General features: G+C 34.4%; 1 protein-coding gene across 1 annotated transcript in view; it reads left to right on the forward strand.

The window, feature by feature from the left end:
* nlgn1 (neuroligin 1) overlaps nt 1–19,246 on the forward strand; it is a 437,869-nt gene that overhangs the window by 77,187 nt on the left and 341,436 nt on the right. Inside the window, exons 4-5 of the mRNA XM_069896960.1 lie at nt 5,524–6,286; nt 6,699–6,758. Coding sequence (XP_069753061.1) covers nt 5,791–6,286; nt 6,699–6,758 — 556 coding nt within the window. The 5' untranslated portion in view covers nt 5,524–5,790. The remainder of the gene's footprint in view (nt 1–5,523; nt 6,287–6,698; nt 6,759–19,246) is intronic.

A 19,246-nucleotide genomic window follows, 5' to 3' on the forward strand; every position in this document is an offset into this window, starting at 1 on the left:
GATATAAGACTAATTCGAATAAAATTATCTCGCGCTTATGTCTCCTTCGTGGTCTTTTGTAGAATGAGATGCAAGATCTTAGTCTGCATGGATATTATGATGTATTATGTCATAGTCACTATGGTAACACTACAAACAATACTTTTCCTTAGAGTGATAGGCATAAAATTAACTAAGAATCAAAAACACAAGGTTTTAACCTTTACATTCTGCCCCTAATTATTATAATAGACATTAATGACTAATATATAATAATTACTATTACAGAATAAAAGGTAAATATGTTAAGTTTAAGATTAGAAATCAAAACTTTCTGCTTCTTGTAAAAGACAGATTTTAGTAACCAGTCTTGGTTTTAATCCACACTTGCTGAACGAAACCTTTCTTGTCCGAAACTATCCATGATTTTCCCCATCAACCAAGAATTTGGTTACAGCATTCGCTGTCCATGATATTACAATGTCTCTGCATACAAAATTATGTTTAGGTTTAGACCATTTTTGTCTTTATTGTAATAGCAGTCAATTCCATTTGAGGTATGGTGACTGGCTTTAATGGAGCCACTCTGGCTTTTCCCATTATAAATCTACAATATACTTGCTCTTGGTTATTTTGTAGTACTAAATAACTGACAGTTCCAAAACCACCTTCGCTTGCATCAGCAAAGTGGTATAACTGAGCAAATGTGACAATTCCAAAGTCTGTTGGTTTAAAACATCTATTGACTTCAAAACTTTCCAACATTTTAAGACTCTCAATTCAATTTATCCAGTCTTGTGTGATGCATTTTGGTTTAGTTTCATCCTATCCAAATTTTCTTCTGCACAATTCTTGCAGAATTCTCTTGGCTATTAAGACTACTGGTGCCAATATTTCTAAAGGATCGTATATTGAGCTTAAGATCGAAAGAATACCTCTTCTTGTTAAAGGCCATTCATTCAAAACAATTTTGAATTTGAAAACATCAGATTGAACACACCATTGGACCCCTAAAATTCTTTCAACAGGTAGAATGTCACAATTGAAGTCCAGATGTTTTATCTCCTTTGTTCTTTCTGCCTCAGGAATAATAGCCAACACATCTTGACTGTTGCTAATCCATTTCATAAGGAAGAAACCTCCTTTATTACAGATCTTTTATTAACTCATGATAAAGATCTATTTTTTTTCTGAAACCATTGAAGTAAGACAATCATCAACATAGAAATTATGATGCTTATAGCTTGAGAACTAAATTGTTCTCCATTATCTTCAGAACATTTCTAAGAGCAAAATTTGCACAACTCGCTGATGGAATTGTTCCAAATAGATGAATTGTCATTCTGTATTCAATCATATCTTTCCTGTAATCGCCATTAGGCCACCATAACAATCGTAGAAAATCACTATCTTCTGATGGTACTTACACTTGATGAAACATTGCTTCAATATCTGCAGCAATTACAATAGGCTCTTTACAAAATCTTATCAAAACACCTATTAAAGTACTAGTTGTTTGGACCTTGTAAAAGTTGACAATTCGGTGAAACTCCTTGAAATTATGCTCCACAATCAAATACTATGCATAGCTTCTCCTTTTGTGGATGTATAACTCCATAAAGAGTTATATACCATTTTTTACCATCTTTACGTTCCAAGATATCTTCAACTACCTTTTCTACATAACCCTTGGTTATCATGCCCAATATAACATTGGTATATTCCAAATGAAAATAAGAATTTCTCTTGAATTTTCTCTTTTCTTCAAAGGTAATGCCATACAGCAATAACCATCAACATGTTGAACAGAATTTGAAATTAAATCCAGAAACTGCTTGTCCTCCTTTTAGGTTTCTTTAATATCTGTGAGACATTCAGGAAAATCAATTTTAAACTGTTGTTCCCACAGATCATTAAGTTTGACAACTGAAATTCAGTTGACATTTACATTCAACGTCTCTTAATCATTATTCATTTTTCCTCCTAATGGACCATTAATTGTCCATCCAAGCAAAGTTTTCATGGCATATGGTCTGCCATTTTGACTCCTTATTACTTCTAGAGGTTCAGGAACTTCTGGTACATCTAATCCAATTAACATCTCAATTTTGGTATCAATCTTGGGAAAGCAAACATCTTTTAGATGATCCCACTGTTTGATATCATCCTGATAGGGAATATTCTTCTTATTCACAGGCAGAGTCTTCTGAGTATATACACTTGGAAGATCGAAAAATTCATTGCTATTCAATCCAGCAATCTGTAAACCTGAAACTATATTAGTTTTAATGCTATTTTCATCAATCATTGTCTTCAACCAGATCTGTGATCTTTTACCATGAAGATTAAGTTTATTTATTAATTCAACAGTACAAAATGATGCAGTACTTCCGGGATCAAGAAATGCATAGTATAAAGTTTCCTTTTATAGCTTTAACCTATACTGGAACTATCGAGAGAGCTTTGTTACCCGTCCCAGTATACCAATAAACCAAAGCTGAGGCATTATCTTTGACTGTCACGCTAGTCTTGGATTCAAATTGTTTGACTTCTTTCTCAATTTTACTTCATTGAGTATGTTGTCATTTAGGATGCTTTAAACTGCATATATCTCAACTGAGTTGCTTATTACAAGTTTTGCTGAAGTGTCCTTTACACAAGCAACCAAAACATATTCCATTCTTATTTAAAAATAATTTCTCATCATACAACGTTTTCTCCAATCGTGAACATCTATCTAAAGCATGTTTATCTTTGCAATACAAACTGCTTTCCTGAACAGTCTGATCTTCCTTTTCCTTTGTTTCCTTTTTTTTGTGCTTGTATCTGACACAGCAGTGACAAATTGTTTTCTGTTGAGACGACGTTTTGAACTTCTTTACATCTTTAGGAAGTTATCCTTAATATTTCAAAATACTGGTACAGTGTTAACATGCACATGCCATTCCAAGAATTGTACAACATCCTCAAAAGAGGTGTCCCTTTCAGGAAGATTCTTAAGCTCTGCAACTTTGGTTCTCCATAAATCCCTCACCTTATAAGATAATTTATTGACAACAATTGACAAGTTAGCAAGCAAATTCAGCACTTGCAAATGTACACTACTTCCCATTGCATTACAACATCCTCGCAGAAAGAGTGCATATGCTTGTAAAGCTTTTTCATCCTTTGATTTTATTGCTGACCAAGAATCTTGTCTATGTGGGTCCTTGCGATTTTATGTTCATTGCCATAATGATGAAGCAATAATTCTTTTGCCCTTTAAAACCTTGGTCTGGATCCATATATTTGTTAGTTTTGACTAATTTCTTCACCTGCTCTCCAGTGTACTGTTCCAGGTAATACAGACGATCTTTAGCATTTTTAGTATTACTTTCAATGTGATTTTCAAAGGATTTCCTGAAGGTCAGATATTGCAATGGATCTCCATTTTAAAAAACTGGTATTTCCTTCTTAGGTAAACTATATGAACCTTGTTGCTTCACTAACATAGCAGAAATTTCATTTTGTTTTGCTATGAGTGATATATTGTCCACCATAGCTTGTGACTGGTTGTCTTGTTGTGAATGGAGCATACGGATCTCGAATTGGTACTATAGGTGTAGGACCTTGAGTTGTAAGTGATGGCATTGGTGGAGATCCTTGACTTGTTGCTGGTTTTTCAGCAACATGAAGAGACATCAGTGGTTTAGTATGATCAACTCACATGGTTGAACTTTTTTGAAGTACTCTCCTTTTGGGAAGATTCATATATTGTGTGCTCTGATGAGATTGAATGTCGCTAGCCCTTTCCACAGGGTTGATCATTGTCATTTGAGCACTAGTAGCACCACCAGTGGCTCCTTGCTCAAGTATACTAGTTTTTTGTGGCTGTGGTACCCATTGATCTGTTGGAATGTTAGGTGCTAGCCCTTTGGGTATTTCACTTTGAATGATAGATCTTGCAGAAGCCTGAGCAAATGCTTTTACTTTGGCCATATTCATAGCACATTGTTCCTCAAGCTCTAGTTTTTTCTCTCTTCAATAATCTTTTTTTGTTTTTCACTAGCCATTTGTAATTTTGTTGCTGTTTCTTCATTTCATTAAACACCAAAAAAAGGCATCTGGAAATTCTCACATGTTCTTCCATGTCATTGATGGTGGCACCTGGATATTATTGAGTGCCATCAATTCATGTGCAATGATTGCCTCATACCATTGTCACAATATTCTAGTGGTATGCAAATTTTACTGAAGCAAATCTCATCTGAAGTTTGGAAGCTTGCTCCTGCGTCACTTAACAGAGCAGTCCGAACTAGTGCACGTGAGAAAAAAAAGTTCTTGCTAATTTCTCCAGTATCATTTTGAGGTCTTGATTCTTTACTATCCAGTTCTTGAGTGCTTATTGTAAAAGATTAAAACCTTGTGTTTTTGATTCTTAGTTAATATTAAGTCATATTCTCTATGGTAACTGCAAACAATACTTTTCCTTAAAGAGATAGGCACAATATTGCACATGAATTGATGGCACTCAATAATATCCAGGTGCCACCATCAATGACATGGAAGAACATGTGAGAATTTCCAGATGCCTTTTTTTGGTGTTTAATTGAGATGAAGTCTAAATTTTATTGAACAATATATTAAACAATATTACTTAATGCAGTAAAATGTATGCTGGAAGAAAATGGATGTTGTAGTAAAATTTGAATTTTTCCATGGTGCGTAGGTGATTATCATAATTTTATACCACATTTTGAATATAATTTGATGTGTTTACAATCCTCATCCAAAATCTCCTTTTGAATCAAGTGGTTGGCCTCAAAAGTTATCAGTTGCATTAATATAATTGAAAGAGACACTGGCCATAGAATTGACCTATTATGGTAACTGGAAATTTAAAGTAAACCTTTAGAGCCTTTCATGCCTTAGAAAACAAACTTGAACTTTGTCTGAGCATATTGTCTTCTAAAAATTATGTGATTTAGTGAATATAAAGGTCTTGTAGGTGTTAAGAAAAACAGTATTAATTAGGATCATGTATTTTTAAATATAAAGAAAAACAGTATTAATTAGGATCATGTATTTTTAAATATAATGACATATACTTTTGGTTGTACCTATATAATATTCCAATTACTCTTTTGCTGAGGAATCAACAAAATGGAAAAGAACTTAACTGTTTTTTAATCTTGATCATCATGGATTCAAATATCAATGTTTGATCCAATTAGTAGTGCTGGGATTAAATTTTGGGCATTTTCAGCCAACTATATTGATTACCGTTTTCATTAGGGAAACAATGTTATTCTCTTGCTTGCACTGATTCTATGTACATGGAACAGATTTCAATGTGAGATATAAAATATACATACATGCTAACATACTGTCAAATGGAAGAGTACTGATATAATTTGCAGCAGTTAGAAGTCAGTAAAGAACTTACTCAGAAGTTAGAGTAATGAATCCTCATTCCTTTAAAAAAAGAAATATATTTGAAATTTTATGAATGAAATATTATTGACTTTGGAATACATTTTGATATTTGCATTTTTTTTTAAACAGGTAACAATCATCCTGATCTCGTTGATTTGTTGAAGGAAATTTACTGTGGATGGTCAGTTTCTTCATCTGAACTGAAAAAAAAGTATGTTGACTGAAAACAAAATTGTGAAGATGAATATTCAAGTCTGAAATCGATGGGGAAATATTTCTGATGTAGAAGATTGTAATTTTCTTTGCGACTTCTTTTAAACAGTATCTTGTATTACCGAAATTTCATCCAATATCAAGGAAACTTGCATCAACATTTGTGGCACACCATTGTACACAATGCCATTTCACAAGGAGAGGCCACCATGGTTTAATTGCATCTTGAGTGTGGCTACGATGCATCCTTTGCGAAAGGGATTTGATATTACCTTCCTTCTTTGGATACTGGGATTTACATTAAAGGGCAGCCTGGTGCTTTGCCAAAAACTGGATGAGTCCTACCCAGTGGTGAACACCAATTATGGCAGACTGAGGGGGATCAAAAAAGAATTAAACAATGAAATCTTGGGTCCAGTAATCCAGTATCTTGGTGTGCCGTATGCTGCTTCACCGACAGGAGAACGTCGTTTCCAACCTCCTGAACCCCCTTCTTCTTGGTCAGAAGTTCGAAATGCCACCCATTTTGCACCAGTCTGTCCCCAGAATATACATGGTATGTTGCCAGATGTTATGCTCCCCGTGTGGTTTACTGCCAACTTGGAAGTAATTGCATCTTATGTCCAAGAACAAAATGAAGATTGCCTCTTTCTAAACATATATGTGCCTACTGAGGATGGTGAGTGTAAGCCATAAAGAACAGGGAAACCAATATTAATCTTTGCTAAATATTTTACCTTACTTTATTTTTAGGAAGCATGATGTAAGGTTTGCATGCAGTGATGTGTGTTTACATGTTTGTGAGTGTATACATGCATGAAGCTTTCCCAATGCATCAAATCTGTATCCTGTCCCCACTCATTTTTTTTAAAACACACTATGGCACCACCATTGAGGTGGAACTTGATTTTCAATCCCCCTCTCACTGACTTAAGAAAAGGTACATAATTTTACCATTGTGTGTGGAGACACAATGAGTTGGAAGCCTGTCTTTGTAGAAAGGACAATTTTAAGTCAGTTGGTGGTGTTGCATGCTCCTACTGTCTGTGATGGAGCTCATGTTATTTTTTAGTCTTTTATTCATTTTTCAGTAAAAAGAATATCGAAGGAATGTGCCAGAAAACCGGGCAAGAAAATATGTAGAAAAGGAGGTATGTATAAAGCCTGGAGCAGAAGAGGTTGTACTTCTCATCCAGAGACCCACCACTGATACTTTGAGGCAAAGGTCAGCAAATGTCATGTAATTTATGACATTAGTGCGCACATCAGACAGTGTGGCCAAATATCACATGATAGACACTAATAAAAATCAAGACTTTTTATCTAATCATTTAGCTAGCTTGACAATATGCTCTTTCGTGAATTTTACAAGTTGTATATGCTGTCATTTAAAGAGTACACTATTTTAGTTGCTTATGGTTGTTGTCAAATATTCTATTTTGAAAATAGATATCCATGGCTATAATCTACAAAGGTAACTAAGATGGAATAGGTGCTATAAAAGCAATTGCACCTTTGCAATGGAAAAATCTATATATAATTGTTTTCATCAGCTGCATAGTTTCACTTGTTCAAACATTTTTTTTACATGTAAATCTTTTTATACCAATATTACTGGCAGAAATTTTGAGAAGTCAAAATGTCATGAAAGATACTACCCTTGGACTTGCTGATCAGTTGCAATAACATTTGACGTGTTTATCTGTTTTAAATGGACTTATGCTACCTTTACAATTGTGTTACAGCATTATGCTGTCAGAAATTTAATGAAAATCTTATCAAGTATGGTTAAAGAGCCAAAATTTGGAGATAGTAGAAAATCCAAATAAAATAGAAAAATCTGGAAATGCTCATCAGGATGGGCAGCATTTTTGAAGAGAGGAGCAATGTTTCATCAGAATAGTTCTGATCAGATCTGATGAAGATATCAATCTGAAATATTAACTTTGTTTTTCTCTCTATAGATGCTGTTTGACTTGCTGACTAATAAAAATTTGCTTTTATTTCAGTTTTTTTGTTTTTAATGATAGAAAGATGATCCTGTCTCACCAGTCCATAATCAGAGAATTTTCACAGGTTGAGAAAATCATCATATAATAAGCTTAGTAAGGATTCAGACTCATGATGGAGATGAATGAATCCAAATGCTTACTTTTAAAGTCATAAGTGCACCTTTCAATTGATTTAAAATTTAATGAACAGAAAATTACAGACTTAGTTTTTCATTTCTGATCAATTATTTCAAACAGCACTAAAATATCCTTGAAATTAATATCTTTAATATATTGATAATCCCTAAAATATGCCTTAAGAACTTGGTAAAAGAACAGTTAACATTGAATAAATAGCAGTGGGAACTTTTTGTTTAGCAGTTAATTTTAGAACTTAATTCAGGCAACTTTGAATTTACATGAGTACTTGGAACAGTGGCAATCATGGGATAAATGTAAATGAAAAATGAGGCAATGAAACATACCAGCAGAACAGAAACTATCTTTCAAGGACTCATGAAGGGGAAAATTACTGAGACTCTTTTCACTTTCTTATCATGTGGCTCACAAAGAAAGGAAATTTAATCTTTCAACTCCCTTTACTCATGTTCTTTTTAAACTTTTTTTTTTAAACCACTTCTATTAATGTTAAGGAAATTTACCCAAAAGGAAACAGAAACTTGTTCTGTGGGGAAAAAAATGCTTTCAATGTTCTTGAATATGTTTTTTAAAAAGATGTTTCTTATAAATTTAAAGCACATTTGAACATTGTGATGGACTTTACTTTTCATTTTACTTTTCATCTTACTGTGAATGATTTTAATCTACATTATAAAATATTATTCTAGTTCATGTAACATCCCCCAAAGTAAACACATCACCTCTTTTTATTGAGCAATGTGGAAGAAGGCTGTGGTCTTTCTGCAGAATATTATCAAAACTCCAAAGACGAAGATGATTTAATATGCTGAATATGGGGTTAGTGATTTGATTAGAATGAATTTGAATTTTAGAACCTGAGAACATAGAGAAGGTTTTGAGCTCCAAATTCATTTGGTCTTTTCCCTACTATCACTCTCCAACAAAGTAACTGCTGGCTTGAAAATAGTGGAAGCAAACTTTGGAATATTTGAGATTTTTCTCAAAATCATTTGGATCACACGTAAGATTGGAGGTCAGAGAAGTGAGACATACTAGCTTCTGAAGAGTCAGGTAGGTTGAGTCACAGTTTGGGAATTAGACTTGACCCAAGTACCTGCATTAAGTTGGAAGATAAAACTCAACTATTAAATAAAAATAATTGTGAATATTTGGCTACTGTGTCATTTTTGTTTTCCAAACCAAACAGTGGTTGAGTTCAAAATAAAATGTTTTAAAAATATCAATCACATTGGGTGCTACAGATGTACACCACATTGCCAAAGAACCAGATTATTTCTTTTGGCTTAATCAACCCAGTGGAAAAATTGCAGAATAAGTGTGATTCTGGCAAGTGCAGCAATTATTCCCTGTACTCTTGGATTTTCAGGATCAATAGATTTCATAGATTTGAACATTTGGTGAAATATAAACTGAAGTACAGTATTGTGCTGTGAAGTATAACCTCAACACCATTCAGTTAGGAGGAGGAAGTGCATATGTTCATGCTCAAATTCAGAATGATATTAGCAACAGTGAGACAGACAAGGATTAAAAGAACTGTAGGGTATACATGGAAAATGTTTCTCTCTGTTAGTTAAATATACTTGGACAGTGATATTATGAAATGTCATCCTGTCAAATACTGTTTACAGTGTCAACATGTGCCTTCCTCCCTGTCTTATAATATTTTGCTGAGATGGTTTTTCACTTGAAGTTTTTTTGTTATGTATTCCTTACCTTCTCCTTTTAACAACAGCCCGCCAATTCTCGGCATTTGATTTTTACTTACAAACACGGAAGATGAAAGCCCATTTGCTTTCTATTTTAAAGCTGATCATTCTACTTCTGTATAATGCTCTGCCATTTGACCACCAACTGTTTCCCTTTCTTATGCAGCATCCCCACTTTACTCTGAAAATAGTGAGTTCTGTAAAGAGATAATGACATAGATTCTTGAAAATTTTGATACACAGCCAAAATAGCATTTTCCTTTAGGGGCCTGTACATTAACTTGTTGGGTTATGAAGTAACTAATGAATTTATGAGCTCTTAATTCCAACACATATATTTTTGGAATGGAGCTATTCGATTTTACCCAAGGTGGAAACCCTGGATGAATTATTTTTTTAGCTTTCAAGACCAAATGGAATGCAAATTAAGTTTCTTCTCCATCTGACCAATTTATGCTAACAATTTGGAAAATCCAATTTATTGTTTCATGTTACCTTATTCGTGAAATTCTTGAACTTGCAAAAATGAAGTTAAATCATTAATGGGTTGGAAATTTAAATTATTTACAATATGATTTTTAGAAAAGTATACCTTCTTCTCCTCCCAGAATCTTAAATTACATCTATTGCTTACATTCATGATGTACTGACATTATACATAGATTTATTGGCAGTTAAATTCACCAGTGTAAAAGACTACATCTCTCTAATTATAAAAAAAATCATAAAGTTTTAATGTTTTATGCCTCTTTCACTTCTTTTTATGCTAGGAATATGAACCACGAAAACTATAAAATAATTTTTTAACTATTACAACACATTTGTTGTTATAATGTGACATTTCTGTTCTCTCCATTTTGCCTTAAACATATACAGTACCTCATTTTGTACCTTTTCTCACTAATGATTTCAGGTTCCACTTTGCTTTACATGGGTCTTGTATTGTATTGTCCAACTTCACATAGAATTCTAACTCATATAATTATGAGATTCCAGCTAATTCCCTTCTTGATATCCTTGTCTTTAATTCTAGCTATTCCCAAATGTAATTCATGCAGATTTGTGTGTTAAAGCTTTCATAGTTGCTGAATGTTTTCTTGGATTTTTTTCTTTGTGAGATTACCTTTATAATGTTAAAGTAACAACACTACATTTCCATTAAATAGATTCTACAAATATATTTTGTTTGCTTTTATTCACATAATTTAGAGGCATTTGATTATATTTTTATACCAGTTTATTTTCTTGGGAATTTTCTTGGTGTTGTGTACAATATTGTGGGAAACAAGTAGATAAGTGGAATAATTGTTAATGATGTTTACCATGTTAAATTATTAGTACAGAAGACGTAAACAACAATACATGGCTGGAAGATATTGCAGAGAAGCAATGTGGACGTGGAGACTTTATGAACAGGAAAAATATTTAGCACTTATTTTATAGCATATTGGAGTGGACTGGAATATTGGGAAGTACTGTGGATTTAAGATTAATTTGAACCCAACCAATTTAGCGTTAAAGAGCCAAGAGAGTGAGTTCAAATTCCTTAAAATAATTTCAAACAGTTTTGAAGAAAGAGTTGATGTAGTTTGTGAAATAGTACCTTTTTTCATGTTATAGCTGTTGGGTGAAGAAATATCATGTTAAGGGCAACCATAAATTTTAAAATGTTTTTCATTGACTCATAAAGCAGAAAGAAACCATAAGCATTTTAAAATCTCACCTGATTTTTAAACTCCAAAATTTCAGATGGACTGCTACAAACTAATGATCAAAACAATTGGCCAGCATGTATTTTGTCCAATCTGTTTTCATAACATTATAGGATACTATGAGATCAAATCTGTACTGCCAACTTGTGTGGAGCTAAAACTTTGGATATTAATTTGATCTTTTCAGAACACTCAAAAATCCATTCTGTAAGTGTTAGTATCAGTTTTAAAGCAGTGTACACATTTTGACAAATGTTATCCCATGCATTAATTTTCTTTTCAGTACCTGTCCTAATATAATAGAGCATCTACTTCAGAAAACATTGAGGTGCAAATTTTCAAGTTGGGAGAACTGGATATCCAGTAAAACAATGTACACAGCCTTAGCAAATTGTCTTATGTGATCTTGCAGATTGTTTATATTCTAAAGAGATTCTCAAAGTTTCGAAAGAGAGTATCAGAGCAAAAGGTAATAGAAATCAACAAGGATAAGTCTCAACCTCAGCCCAATTGCACACACATTGGGAACAAGCCAAATATTCTGGCAAAAAACGGTGATACTTCGCATTTAAAAATGGATGCAAGAGAAATGGGGATAATCAGAAAAAAATATTCATGGAACAGATGATGCAACTGAGAATTAAATGATTTAATTTTATACAAGTCCCCCTCAAGGAAGGGGGTGCTGCTGAAATCTCAACAAAGGAAATTAATCAGTGATTTTACATGGGGGAAATTTGGCAAGGAATGTCTAGGTGCACTTAAAATAGATGTAACCTTAGTTGCTAAGAGAAGTAAGGGAGGAAATGTCAGATACTTTGGCTATAATCTTCAGAATCCAGAAGATTGGAGATGGTAAAAGTTTCTCCTTTGCTCAAGAAGAAATGAAGGAGATTGTCAGTTTAACTTCAATGGTTGGGAAATTTCTGGAAAACAATAATCAGGGTCAGAATTTATAGTCGATTGAAAACCATAGATTGATGACAGAATTACACCATAGATTTGTTAAAGGAAAATCATGTGTATCTTGATATTTTGTGAAGTATCAGTAAAGTTAACATGGAATATATTATTATGGGTATGTGTAGAATTTAAGATTGAAAGCCATGAAATAACTATGTTTGCAGCTCCATGGATAGAGAATTGGCCAAGTAGCAGGAAATATTATCGTTAAACAATAAAAGGCTTTTCAGATTGGGGGAAGAGTACAGTGGAGTTCCTTGGGGATGGGTACTAGGATCACAGATTTTTGTTAATATATGTTTATATCTTGAACTTTGATGTACTGGACACATTTCTCAAATGTGGAAATGACACAGAACATGGTGGTGCAGTAAACAGTAAGGTAGTTATAATAGACTCCAAGGAGAAATAGACAGATTTGTAGCATAGAAAGCAGGTTATGTTGAATTCTGAGAAGAATGAGTAAAGGGACTATAAATATGAAAGTGCAATTATTGCAGTCATACAACAGCAGAGTGGTTAAAGGGTATATGTGCATGGTTCATTGAAAATAGCAGGATTGGCTCACAAAATGCTTAATAGGATTGTGGACTTTGAGCCACAGAGTACAAGAGCAAGTAAATTATGAGAACCTTTATAAAATACTGTTTCAACTCCAATCCTGAGTCTAGCCTTTAAGATGGATGTGCAGTTCTTGGAAAATGTACAGAACAGAGCCAAAAAATAATTCCTAGAGCAGGGACTTCACAATTATGGGATACAATGGCAAAACTGGAGTTTCTCTTGGAACAGGCAAAGTTGCAAAGAAATCAGAGTTGCTTAAAAATATAAAGCATATAGACAGAGTAGAAGGAGAAAACATTACTCTCAGAGGAAGAAGGATTAAAATTTAGGGCCCATTGAATGAAGGTGATTGGTAAATGAAGCAAAAGGACTGTTAGAGAGTAGTTATTCTATTGTAGTAATCCTATGATTCTTTGATCTATGGTGCATAGCAACAATACATCAAAGCTTTGGATCATTTGGAAACCCTGGCCTCAATTACACAGTAGGACAAGGGTACAATAAGTATCTGAAAATTCACCTCCATAGCACAGATCAGCTCTTTCTTGTAACTGGGTTATGTACTGCAACTTCCCATCTGAATAAAACTCTTGAATTAACAGGTTAGGAAAGTGGCACAGGGGTAACTAGAGTTGAATGGATGAAAGGAAATGTTCAATTCACCTCACTTCTCTAATTCCTTTCCCAGAAAGCTGATCATCACAGTCTCTCCAGCCAAACTGGTGGAAGGTTTGCAGATATCATTGACAGTCTTGAACAGTTTAGCACACAAATTTCAGGTGGACGCAAGCCAAATGGATGCTAGCCACAGCAAAGGCACTGGTGACTTGGAACAGGCTACAGCAAAGATCCTGGTGGAGGGGCAGTAGTTGGAACATGAAAACTGTTTTCTTGAGAAGAGATATTCATTTTGAATTTGATTGCGAACTACTATTTCCCCAAAATAGGATTTCAGCAGTGTGTTTGCTGAGGCAAATTGCTGGCATTCAAAGCTCCATTGAACACTGGTAATCCAGAGTTGTGATGACAGCAGTCTGAATTGACAAGCCGGTATGATCAGTCTGTATGACACAAGTCTAACCCACATATATTGAATGGCTTCTCCCAGTGCTGTAATATAAACCTTGATATTGGCATTGTTTAAATGCAGTCCACCAGCATTTTGATGCTCTTCAACCTCCACAAACATTCTGCTGAAATGTAGGAGCTGTTCTTCATCACATGCAACTTTCTAGCAAGCTTATCAACAATTTATTTTTTTTGTATGTGGCTTTTCAGTTTTAATTTGTGGGCAATTTAACTTTCATCTCAGTTCTTCAGAACAGAATTTGTGTGAGACCTTGCCTTGTTAGTGTTTCCCTCTAAACATATCTTGATTATTTGAAAATCAAAAATAGCTGCAGATCCAAGAACAAAAAAATACTGGAAACATTTAGTAGGTCAGGCACCATATAGGCAAAGAGAAAATAGAGCTAATGTTTCTTGGTGAAGACCTCTCAATGAAGGGTCTTCAAACTAAAATGTTAACTCTGTTTTCTTCGCCATAGGAACTGCCTACGTTGCTCAATATTTCCACGTTTTACATTAATTTCAACTCCATCCTATGTCATCCTAAGATAAATAGAGGTGGTCTCTCCTTGCAGCCTTCTTTATGAAGGAAACCACTGCTGCAACAGATGTCTGAGATTTTCCTTTTTTGTCATTGGTTTCTACCAATCTTTGAAATGATTTCCAACCATTTAAAGGACAGACTTGGCTTTAATCAGACTCAACTTTTTTTAATGCCACTTTTTCTCAGCACTTCCTTTAGTCAAAGTTAACTTACATCTAGTACAGTGAAGAATGGACTGACTATCCATTGTGACCCAATAGCCAGGGCTGGATTAAGCAAGTGTGGGGCCTGTAGCATATGTTATAATGCTCCCTCCCCCAGCCCTAAATTTAAAAAAATCACATTAATATTAAAACATCAAAAGGTTTAAAACAAAGAACAAAAGGGGAAAATAGGACATCAAATGCCAGGGGAAGTTAAATTCAGAGGAAAGAGATGAACTCAAAGAAATAAAACATTGCAAATACAGCCAGCAGCCTCATGCATTTTATGAATGGTTACAAACTTACATGGGTGTCGGTGACTTGAGAACATAAGTCCACAAGATCTGGCTTTCTGGCAGTGTAGCAAACCACATGCTATTGTTTTTTTTTTCAGAATGGCAGAGTGAGGGAGTGCATGTCCACTTTAAGTTAATCAGGCAGCAGGTGGATCAATTGATTTCCCTTAAGGGTATTGTGTAATTTTTAGCTGTTTTGAAACAAGTGAAGGGAGAGAGATAATTACAATGCCACTCGTCCAATTAAATTCCTTTTTTTTTGGCAAGTATTCATTTGTGTGGAATTTCAATGATTTTTATTTCAAGTTAACATTAATGGCATTTTTACTCACCCAACCTTGCCATCCTCATTTATTACCTCTTCAAAACAATTGGATTTATTCTTAACAAAATGATGCTAGCTTTTTCAAATCATTATATATTCAATCATTACATCTTTGATGAAAGGATATAATAATTTTTGCTACTACCCCTTTAAGCTTTCATATTTCCCACCAAGCCCCCCAAAACCCAAACAGCCATTATAAAATACTGATGGTATTACTTGCACTTTCATAGAAATATATTTTAATATACCATCCACCATCATATTCATCCACTGATATAACATGAAAGTGGAGCATTGTGGTATCTCATAGCCACTGCACAAATGATTCAACTAGTAAGAAGCCTTGTTAATATGACTTGTTACATGTGGTTTTGATGGGTTGACATAAAAAGAGAAATCTATTAGATCAAATACTCAGAATGATAATTCCAGCACAACCTTTCCAGTATTATCCAGTTTTCCTGCAAAAACCTGCAAACATAAGGAAAATGCCCAGATGCTAATTGAAACAAATGAACGGAACAATCTGAAAGACAGAATTTCTTGATATTTTCATGCAATTGCATTGATTGTACTTATTTTTAATTCAGAAATTAATGTGTTAATTCTGCTAGTGTGCTTTTAAAAATTGCTTTCCCAAGAACTTATCTCCTCATTTCTTAACTCCACCCTCTCTCCTTGTTTAGTTCCTTCCCACCTACGTCCAGGATACCGCTCATGACCTTCATCACTTTGACAACTTCCAATTACCTGGTCCATACTGTCTCATGTTCACCATGAATGTCTAGTCTCTGAACACTTACTTCCATCAGGAAAGCCTCAAAACCCTCCACTTCATCCTGGAACAGCATTCTGACTAGTTTCCCTCCACCAAGACTGATCCATCTGGCAGAACCTGTTCTCACCGTAATAATTTATTTTTCTATGACTCTCATTTACTTCAAATTAAAAGTGTAGCCGTAGGCTCTTACATGGTTCCTGCCTTTTTTATTGGCTGCGTAGAATAGTCTTTGTTCCGAACCTATCCCAACACCAATCCCCAACTCTTCCTCCGTTACATCAATAAATGTGGCTGCTTCCTGCATCCATGCAGAACTCATCAATTTTATCAACTTTGCTCTGAAATTCACTTGGAACTTTTCTGACACTTCTTTCCCAATTTGAAATCTCTCTGTTGCCATCTCAGGGGTAAAGCTATGTACTAACATTCACAACAAGACCACAGACATAGCTACCTCACTTACACCTCTTTCCACCTCTTGTAAAGATGACATCCCTGTCTCCCAGTTTCTCTGTATTCGCTGCACCTGCTTTCAAGATGGGGCCTTCCATTCCAAGACATCTGAAATGCACTGCCATCATTAGGGCGGTGTGGGGGATGGGGACTGCACCGGGTGACACCATCAGAGAGGGTGACAATAAAATTAATGTCTATAAAATTTTTGTGCAGTGTTTCAGCAGAAATGTATTATTTTTTATAAAAATATCCCTGTAGTTAATTTTATAATCTACATTTAATAAGGACATGGGCCTATACGAAGACATTTTCAACGGGTCCCTATCTTTAGGAATCACAGTAATTATAGCACTCGAACAAGATTCTGGTAACAACTGCTCCTCAGTTACTTGCTGCAATACATCTTCAAATACAGAAGATAAATCTTCATAAAATACTTTATAGAATTCAACTGAGAATCCATCATCTCCTGCTGACTTTCCATTCGGCATCTCCTGTATAGCCTCTTTAATCTCAAAATCTGTGAATGGAGCTTCCAATTCTTTAACCTCCTCCTCCCCTAAAACAGGTAAATTTAATTTAAATAAATAAAATTCTATAGAACCAGCATCCTGCTTTCCCTCAGAGGTATATAAATTCTGTTAAAATGAATAAAACTGGTCATTAATTTCCTGAGGTTTATAGGTAACTTAAATTCTTTTTCATAGCATTAATAGTTTGGGATGTCTGTTCTGTTTTTAACTGCCATGGTAGTACCTTATGAGCTCTCTCACCCAATTCATAATAACGTTGCTTAGATCAATAAATTAAACGCTCATACTGATGTCTGTAATGTATTATAACATAATTTCAACTTCATTAAAGTAGCTTTTTTAAAAATCTTCTGTAACATCTTTCTGAAATTCCTTTTCCAACTCAGTAATTTGTTTCTTTGCCCTCGTAAATATGCTTTCAAAGCATCCCACAGTATAAAATTACAACGTACTGAATTGACATTCTCAGCCAGAAAGAAAGTAATCTGCTTCTTATTAAAAGTAATAAACTCTGGTTTCTTCAATAACATTGTATTAAACCTCCATTTGTAAGACTATTGCCCCACTTCTGGACTTACACAGGAGAAAAATAACATGGAATGGTCCAATATAACCCGACTTTTATATTCAACCTGTAGTGTTCTACCCTGTAAATGCGCCAAAACCAAGAAAAAGTCTATTCTATAAAATGAATCATGTCTAGATGAATGAAATGAAAAGTCTTTCTCTGTAAGGTTTACTCTCCTCCAAACATTAACCAAATTCAGTTCTTTCATTAAAGCTCCTATTTGTATTGCCACCTTTGATTTCCTCATACCTTTCAGAGATCTATCCAATAAAGGATCCAAAACACACTTAAAATCTCCCCCAATCAGAATATTATTATTGGCCTGATTTAACAATAAAAAAGCCTCTGACATGAACTGTTCATCATCTACATTAGGTGCATAAATATTTAACAAAGTCCATGATTTAGGAAAAATTTTACAGTTAACCATCAAAACCCTTGCAGCATTTCCCTCAAATGATTCCAATTCAAACGGTAATTTCTTATGAATTAAAATCACAACACGCCTCGCCTTAGAATTAAAAGAAAAGAACACATGACCAACCCACTCTTCAATTTCAAATGCTCGTTTTTGGCCAAGTGCGTTTCTTGCAAGAAAGCAATATCAACTTTCATTTTTCTTATATAAGCCAAAACTCGTTTGCGCTTAATTGGGTTATTCCAACCCTGGACATTAAAAGTTGCATAATTCAAATTAGACATTTCTTAATCTAATAATATATTCCACTACTATAAAATAATGCTCCCCTTCTAATTCCCTTAATATTCTAATCCCCCCCCCCCATATAAAAACTCCAAAGAAAAAAAAAACAATCCCAAAACAAACTACTAAAAAATAGTAGTTCCCTAAAAATCTGGGTGTTGTAAAACCCACTAGTGGCAGGTGATTAGAGGTCTCAGTGTCATCTACCCCTCCCAGTCAGACTTTCACAAAGTACTGAGACAAAAACAGTCAACCAGTGATTCTAGTCCCAGTGATTGTTCTGGGTCCTCAATATCAAGAAGACTTTGCATCAATTCAACTTTTTTCCCCATTCTTTCCATGTTTTCCATTCTTCCCATTTCCATTGCCATTTACCCTCCTCTTAGGTGACAATAGTGGCGATTGTCCATTTCCTCACAAATCTGGCAATGAATTAGCAAAGATTAATGCATCATGGTCATTTTCAAAAAATTGAGATTGCAAGTTCCCATAAAAAACTTTCAATACTGCTGGATAACGAAAGGCAAATTTATATCCCTTTCGTCACAATACTTCTTTAGCTGAATTTAATTCTCGGTGCCTTCTAATAATTTCTTGACTCAAATCTGCATTAAAAAAACACCCTGTTATTTTGAACCATCATTGCCTTCTGCACCGCCATTCGCAATATCATTTCTCTCTCCTGATATATCAAACAGTGAATCAGAACTGCTTGTGGTGGTTGGCCTGGAAACAGTTTCTTCCTTATTGCTCTATGTGCCCGATCTAACTCCAGACCATCCGGAAAGAATTCCTTGCCCAACACCTCAGGAATCCATTTCGTAAAAAACTTTACTGGATCAGAACCTTCTATATCTTCTGGAAGACCTACTATTTTTACATTATTTCTTCAACTTTGATTTTCTAATTAATCAATCTTCTTCAATAATTCCTTCTTCTGAATCCCCCAATCCATGAAAGAATCATCCACTTTTTCCATTTTTTTTCTATTACACTCCACTTGATTCTTACATTCAAAAAAAGCTTCTTCAATCTTTTAAAAATTATCTTGTATGGTA

The sequence above is a fragment of the Narcine bancroftii genome, chromosome 9, assembly GCF_036971445.1.
Source record: "Narcine bancroftii isolate sNarBan1 chromosome 9, sNarBan1.hap1, whole genome shotgun sequence".
Taxonomy (NCBI): Eukaryota; Metazoa; Chordata; class Chondrichthyes; order Torpediniformes; family Narcinidae; genus Narcine; species Narcine bancroftii.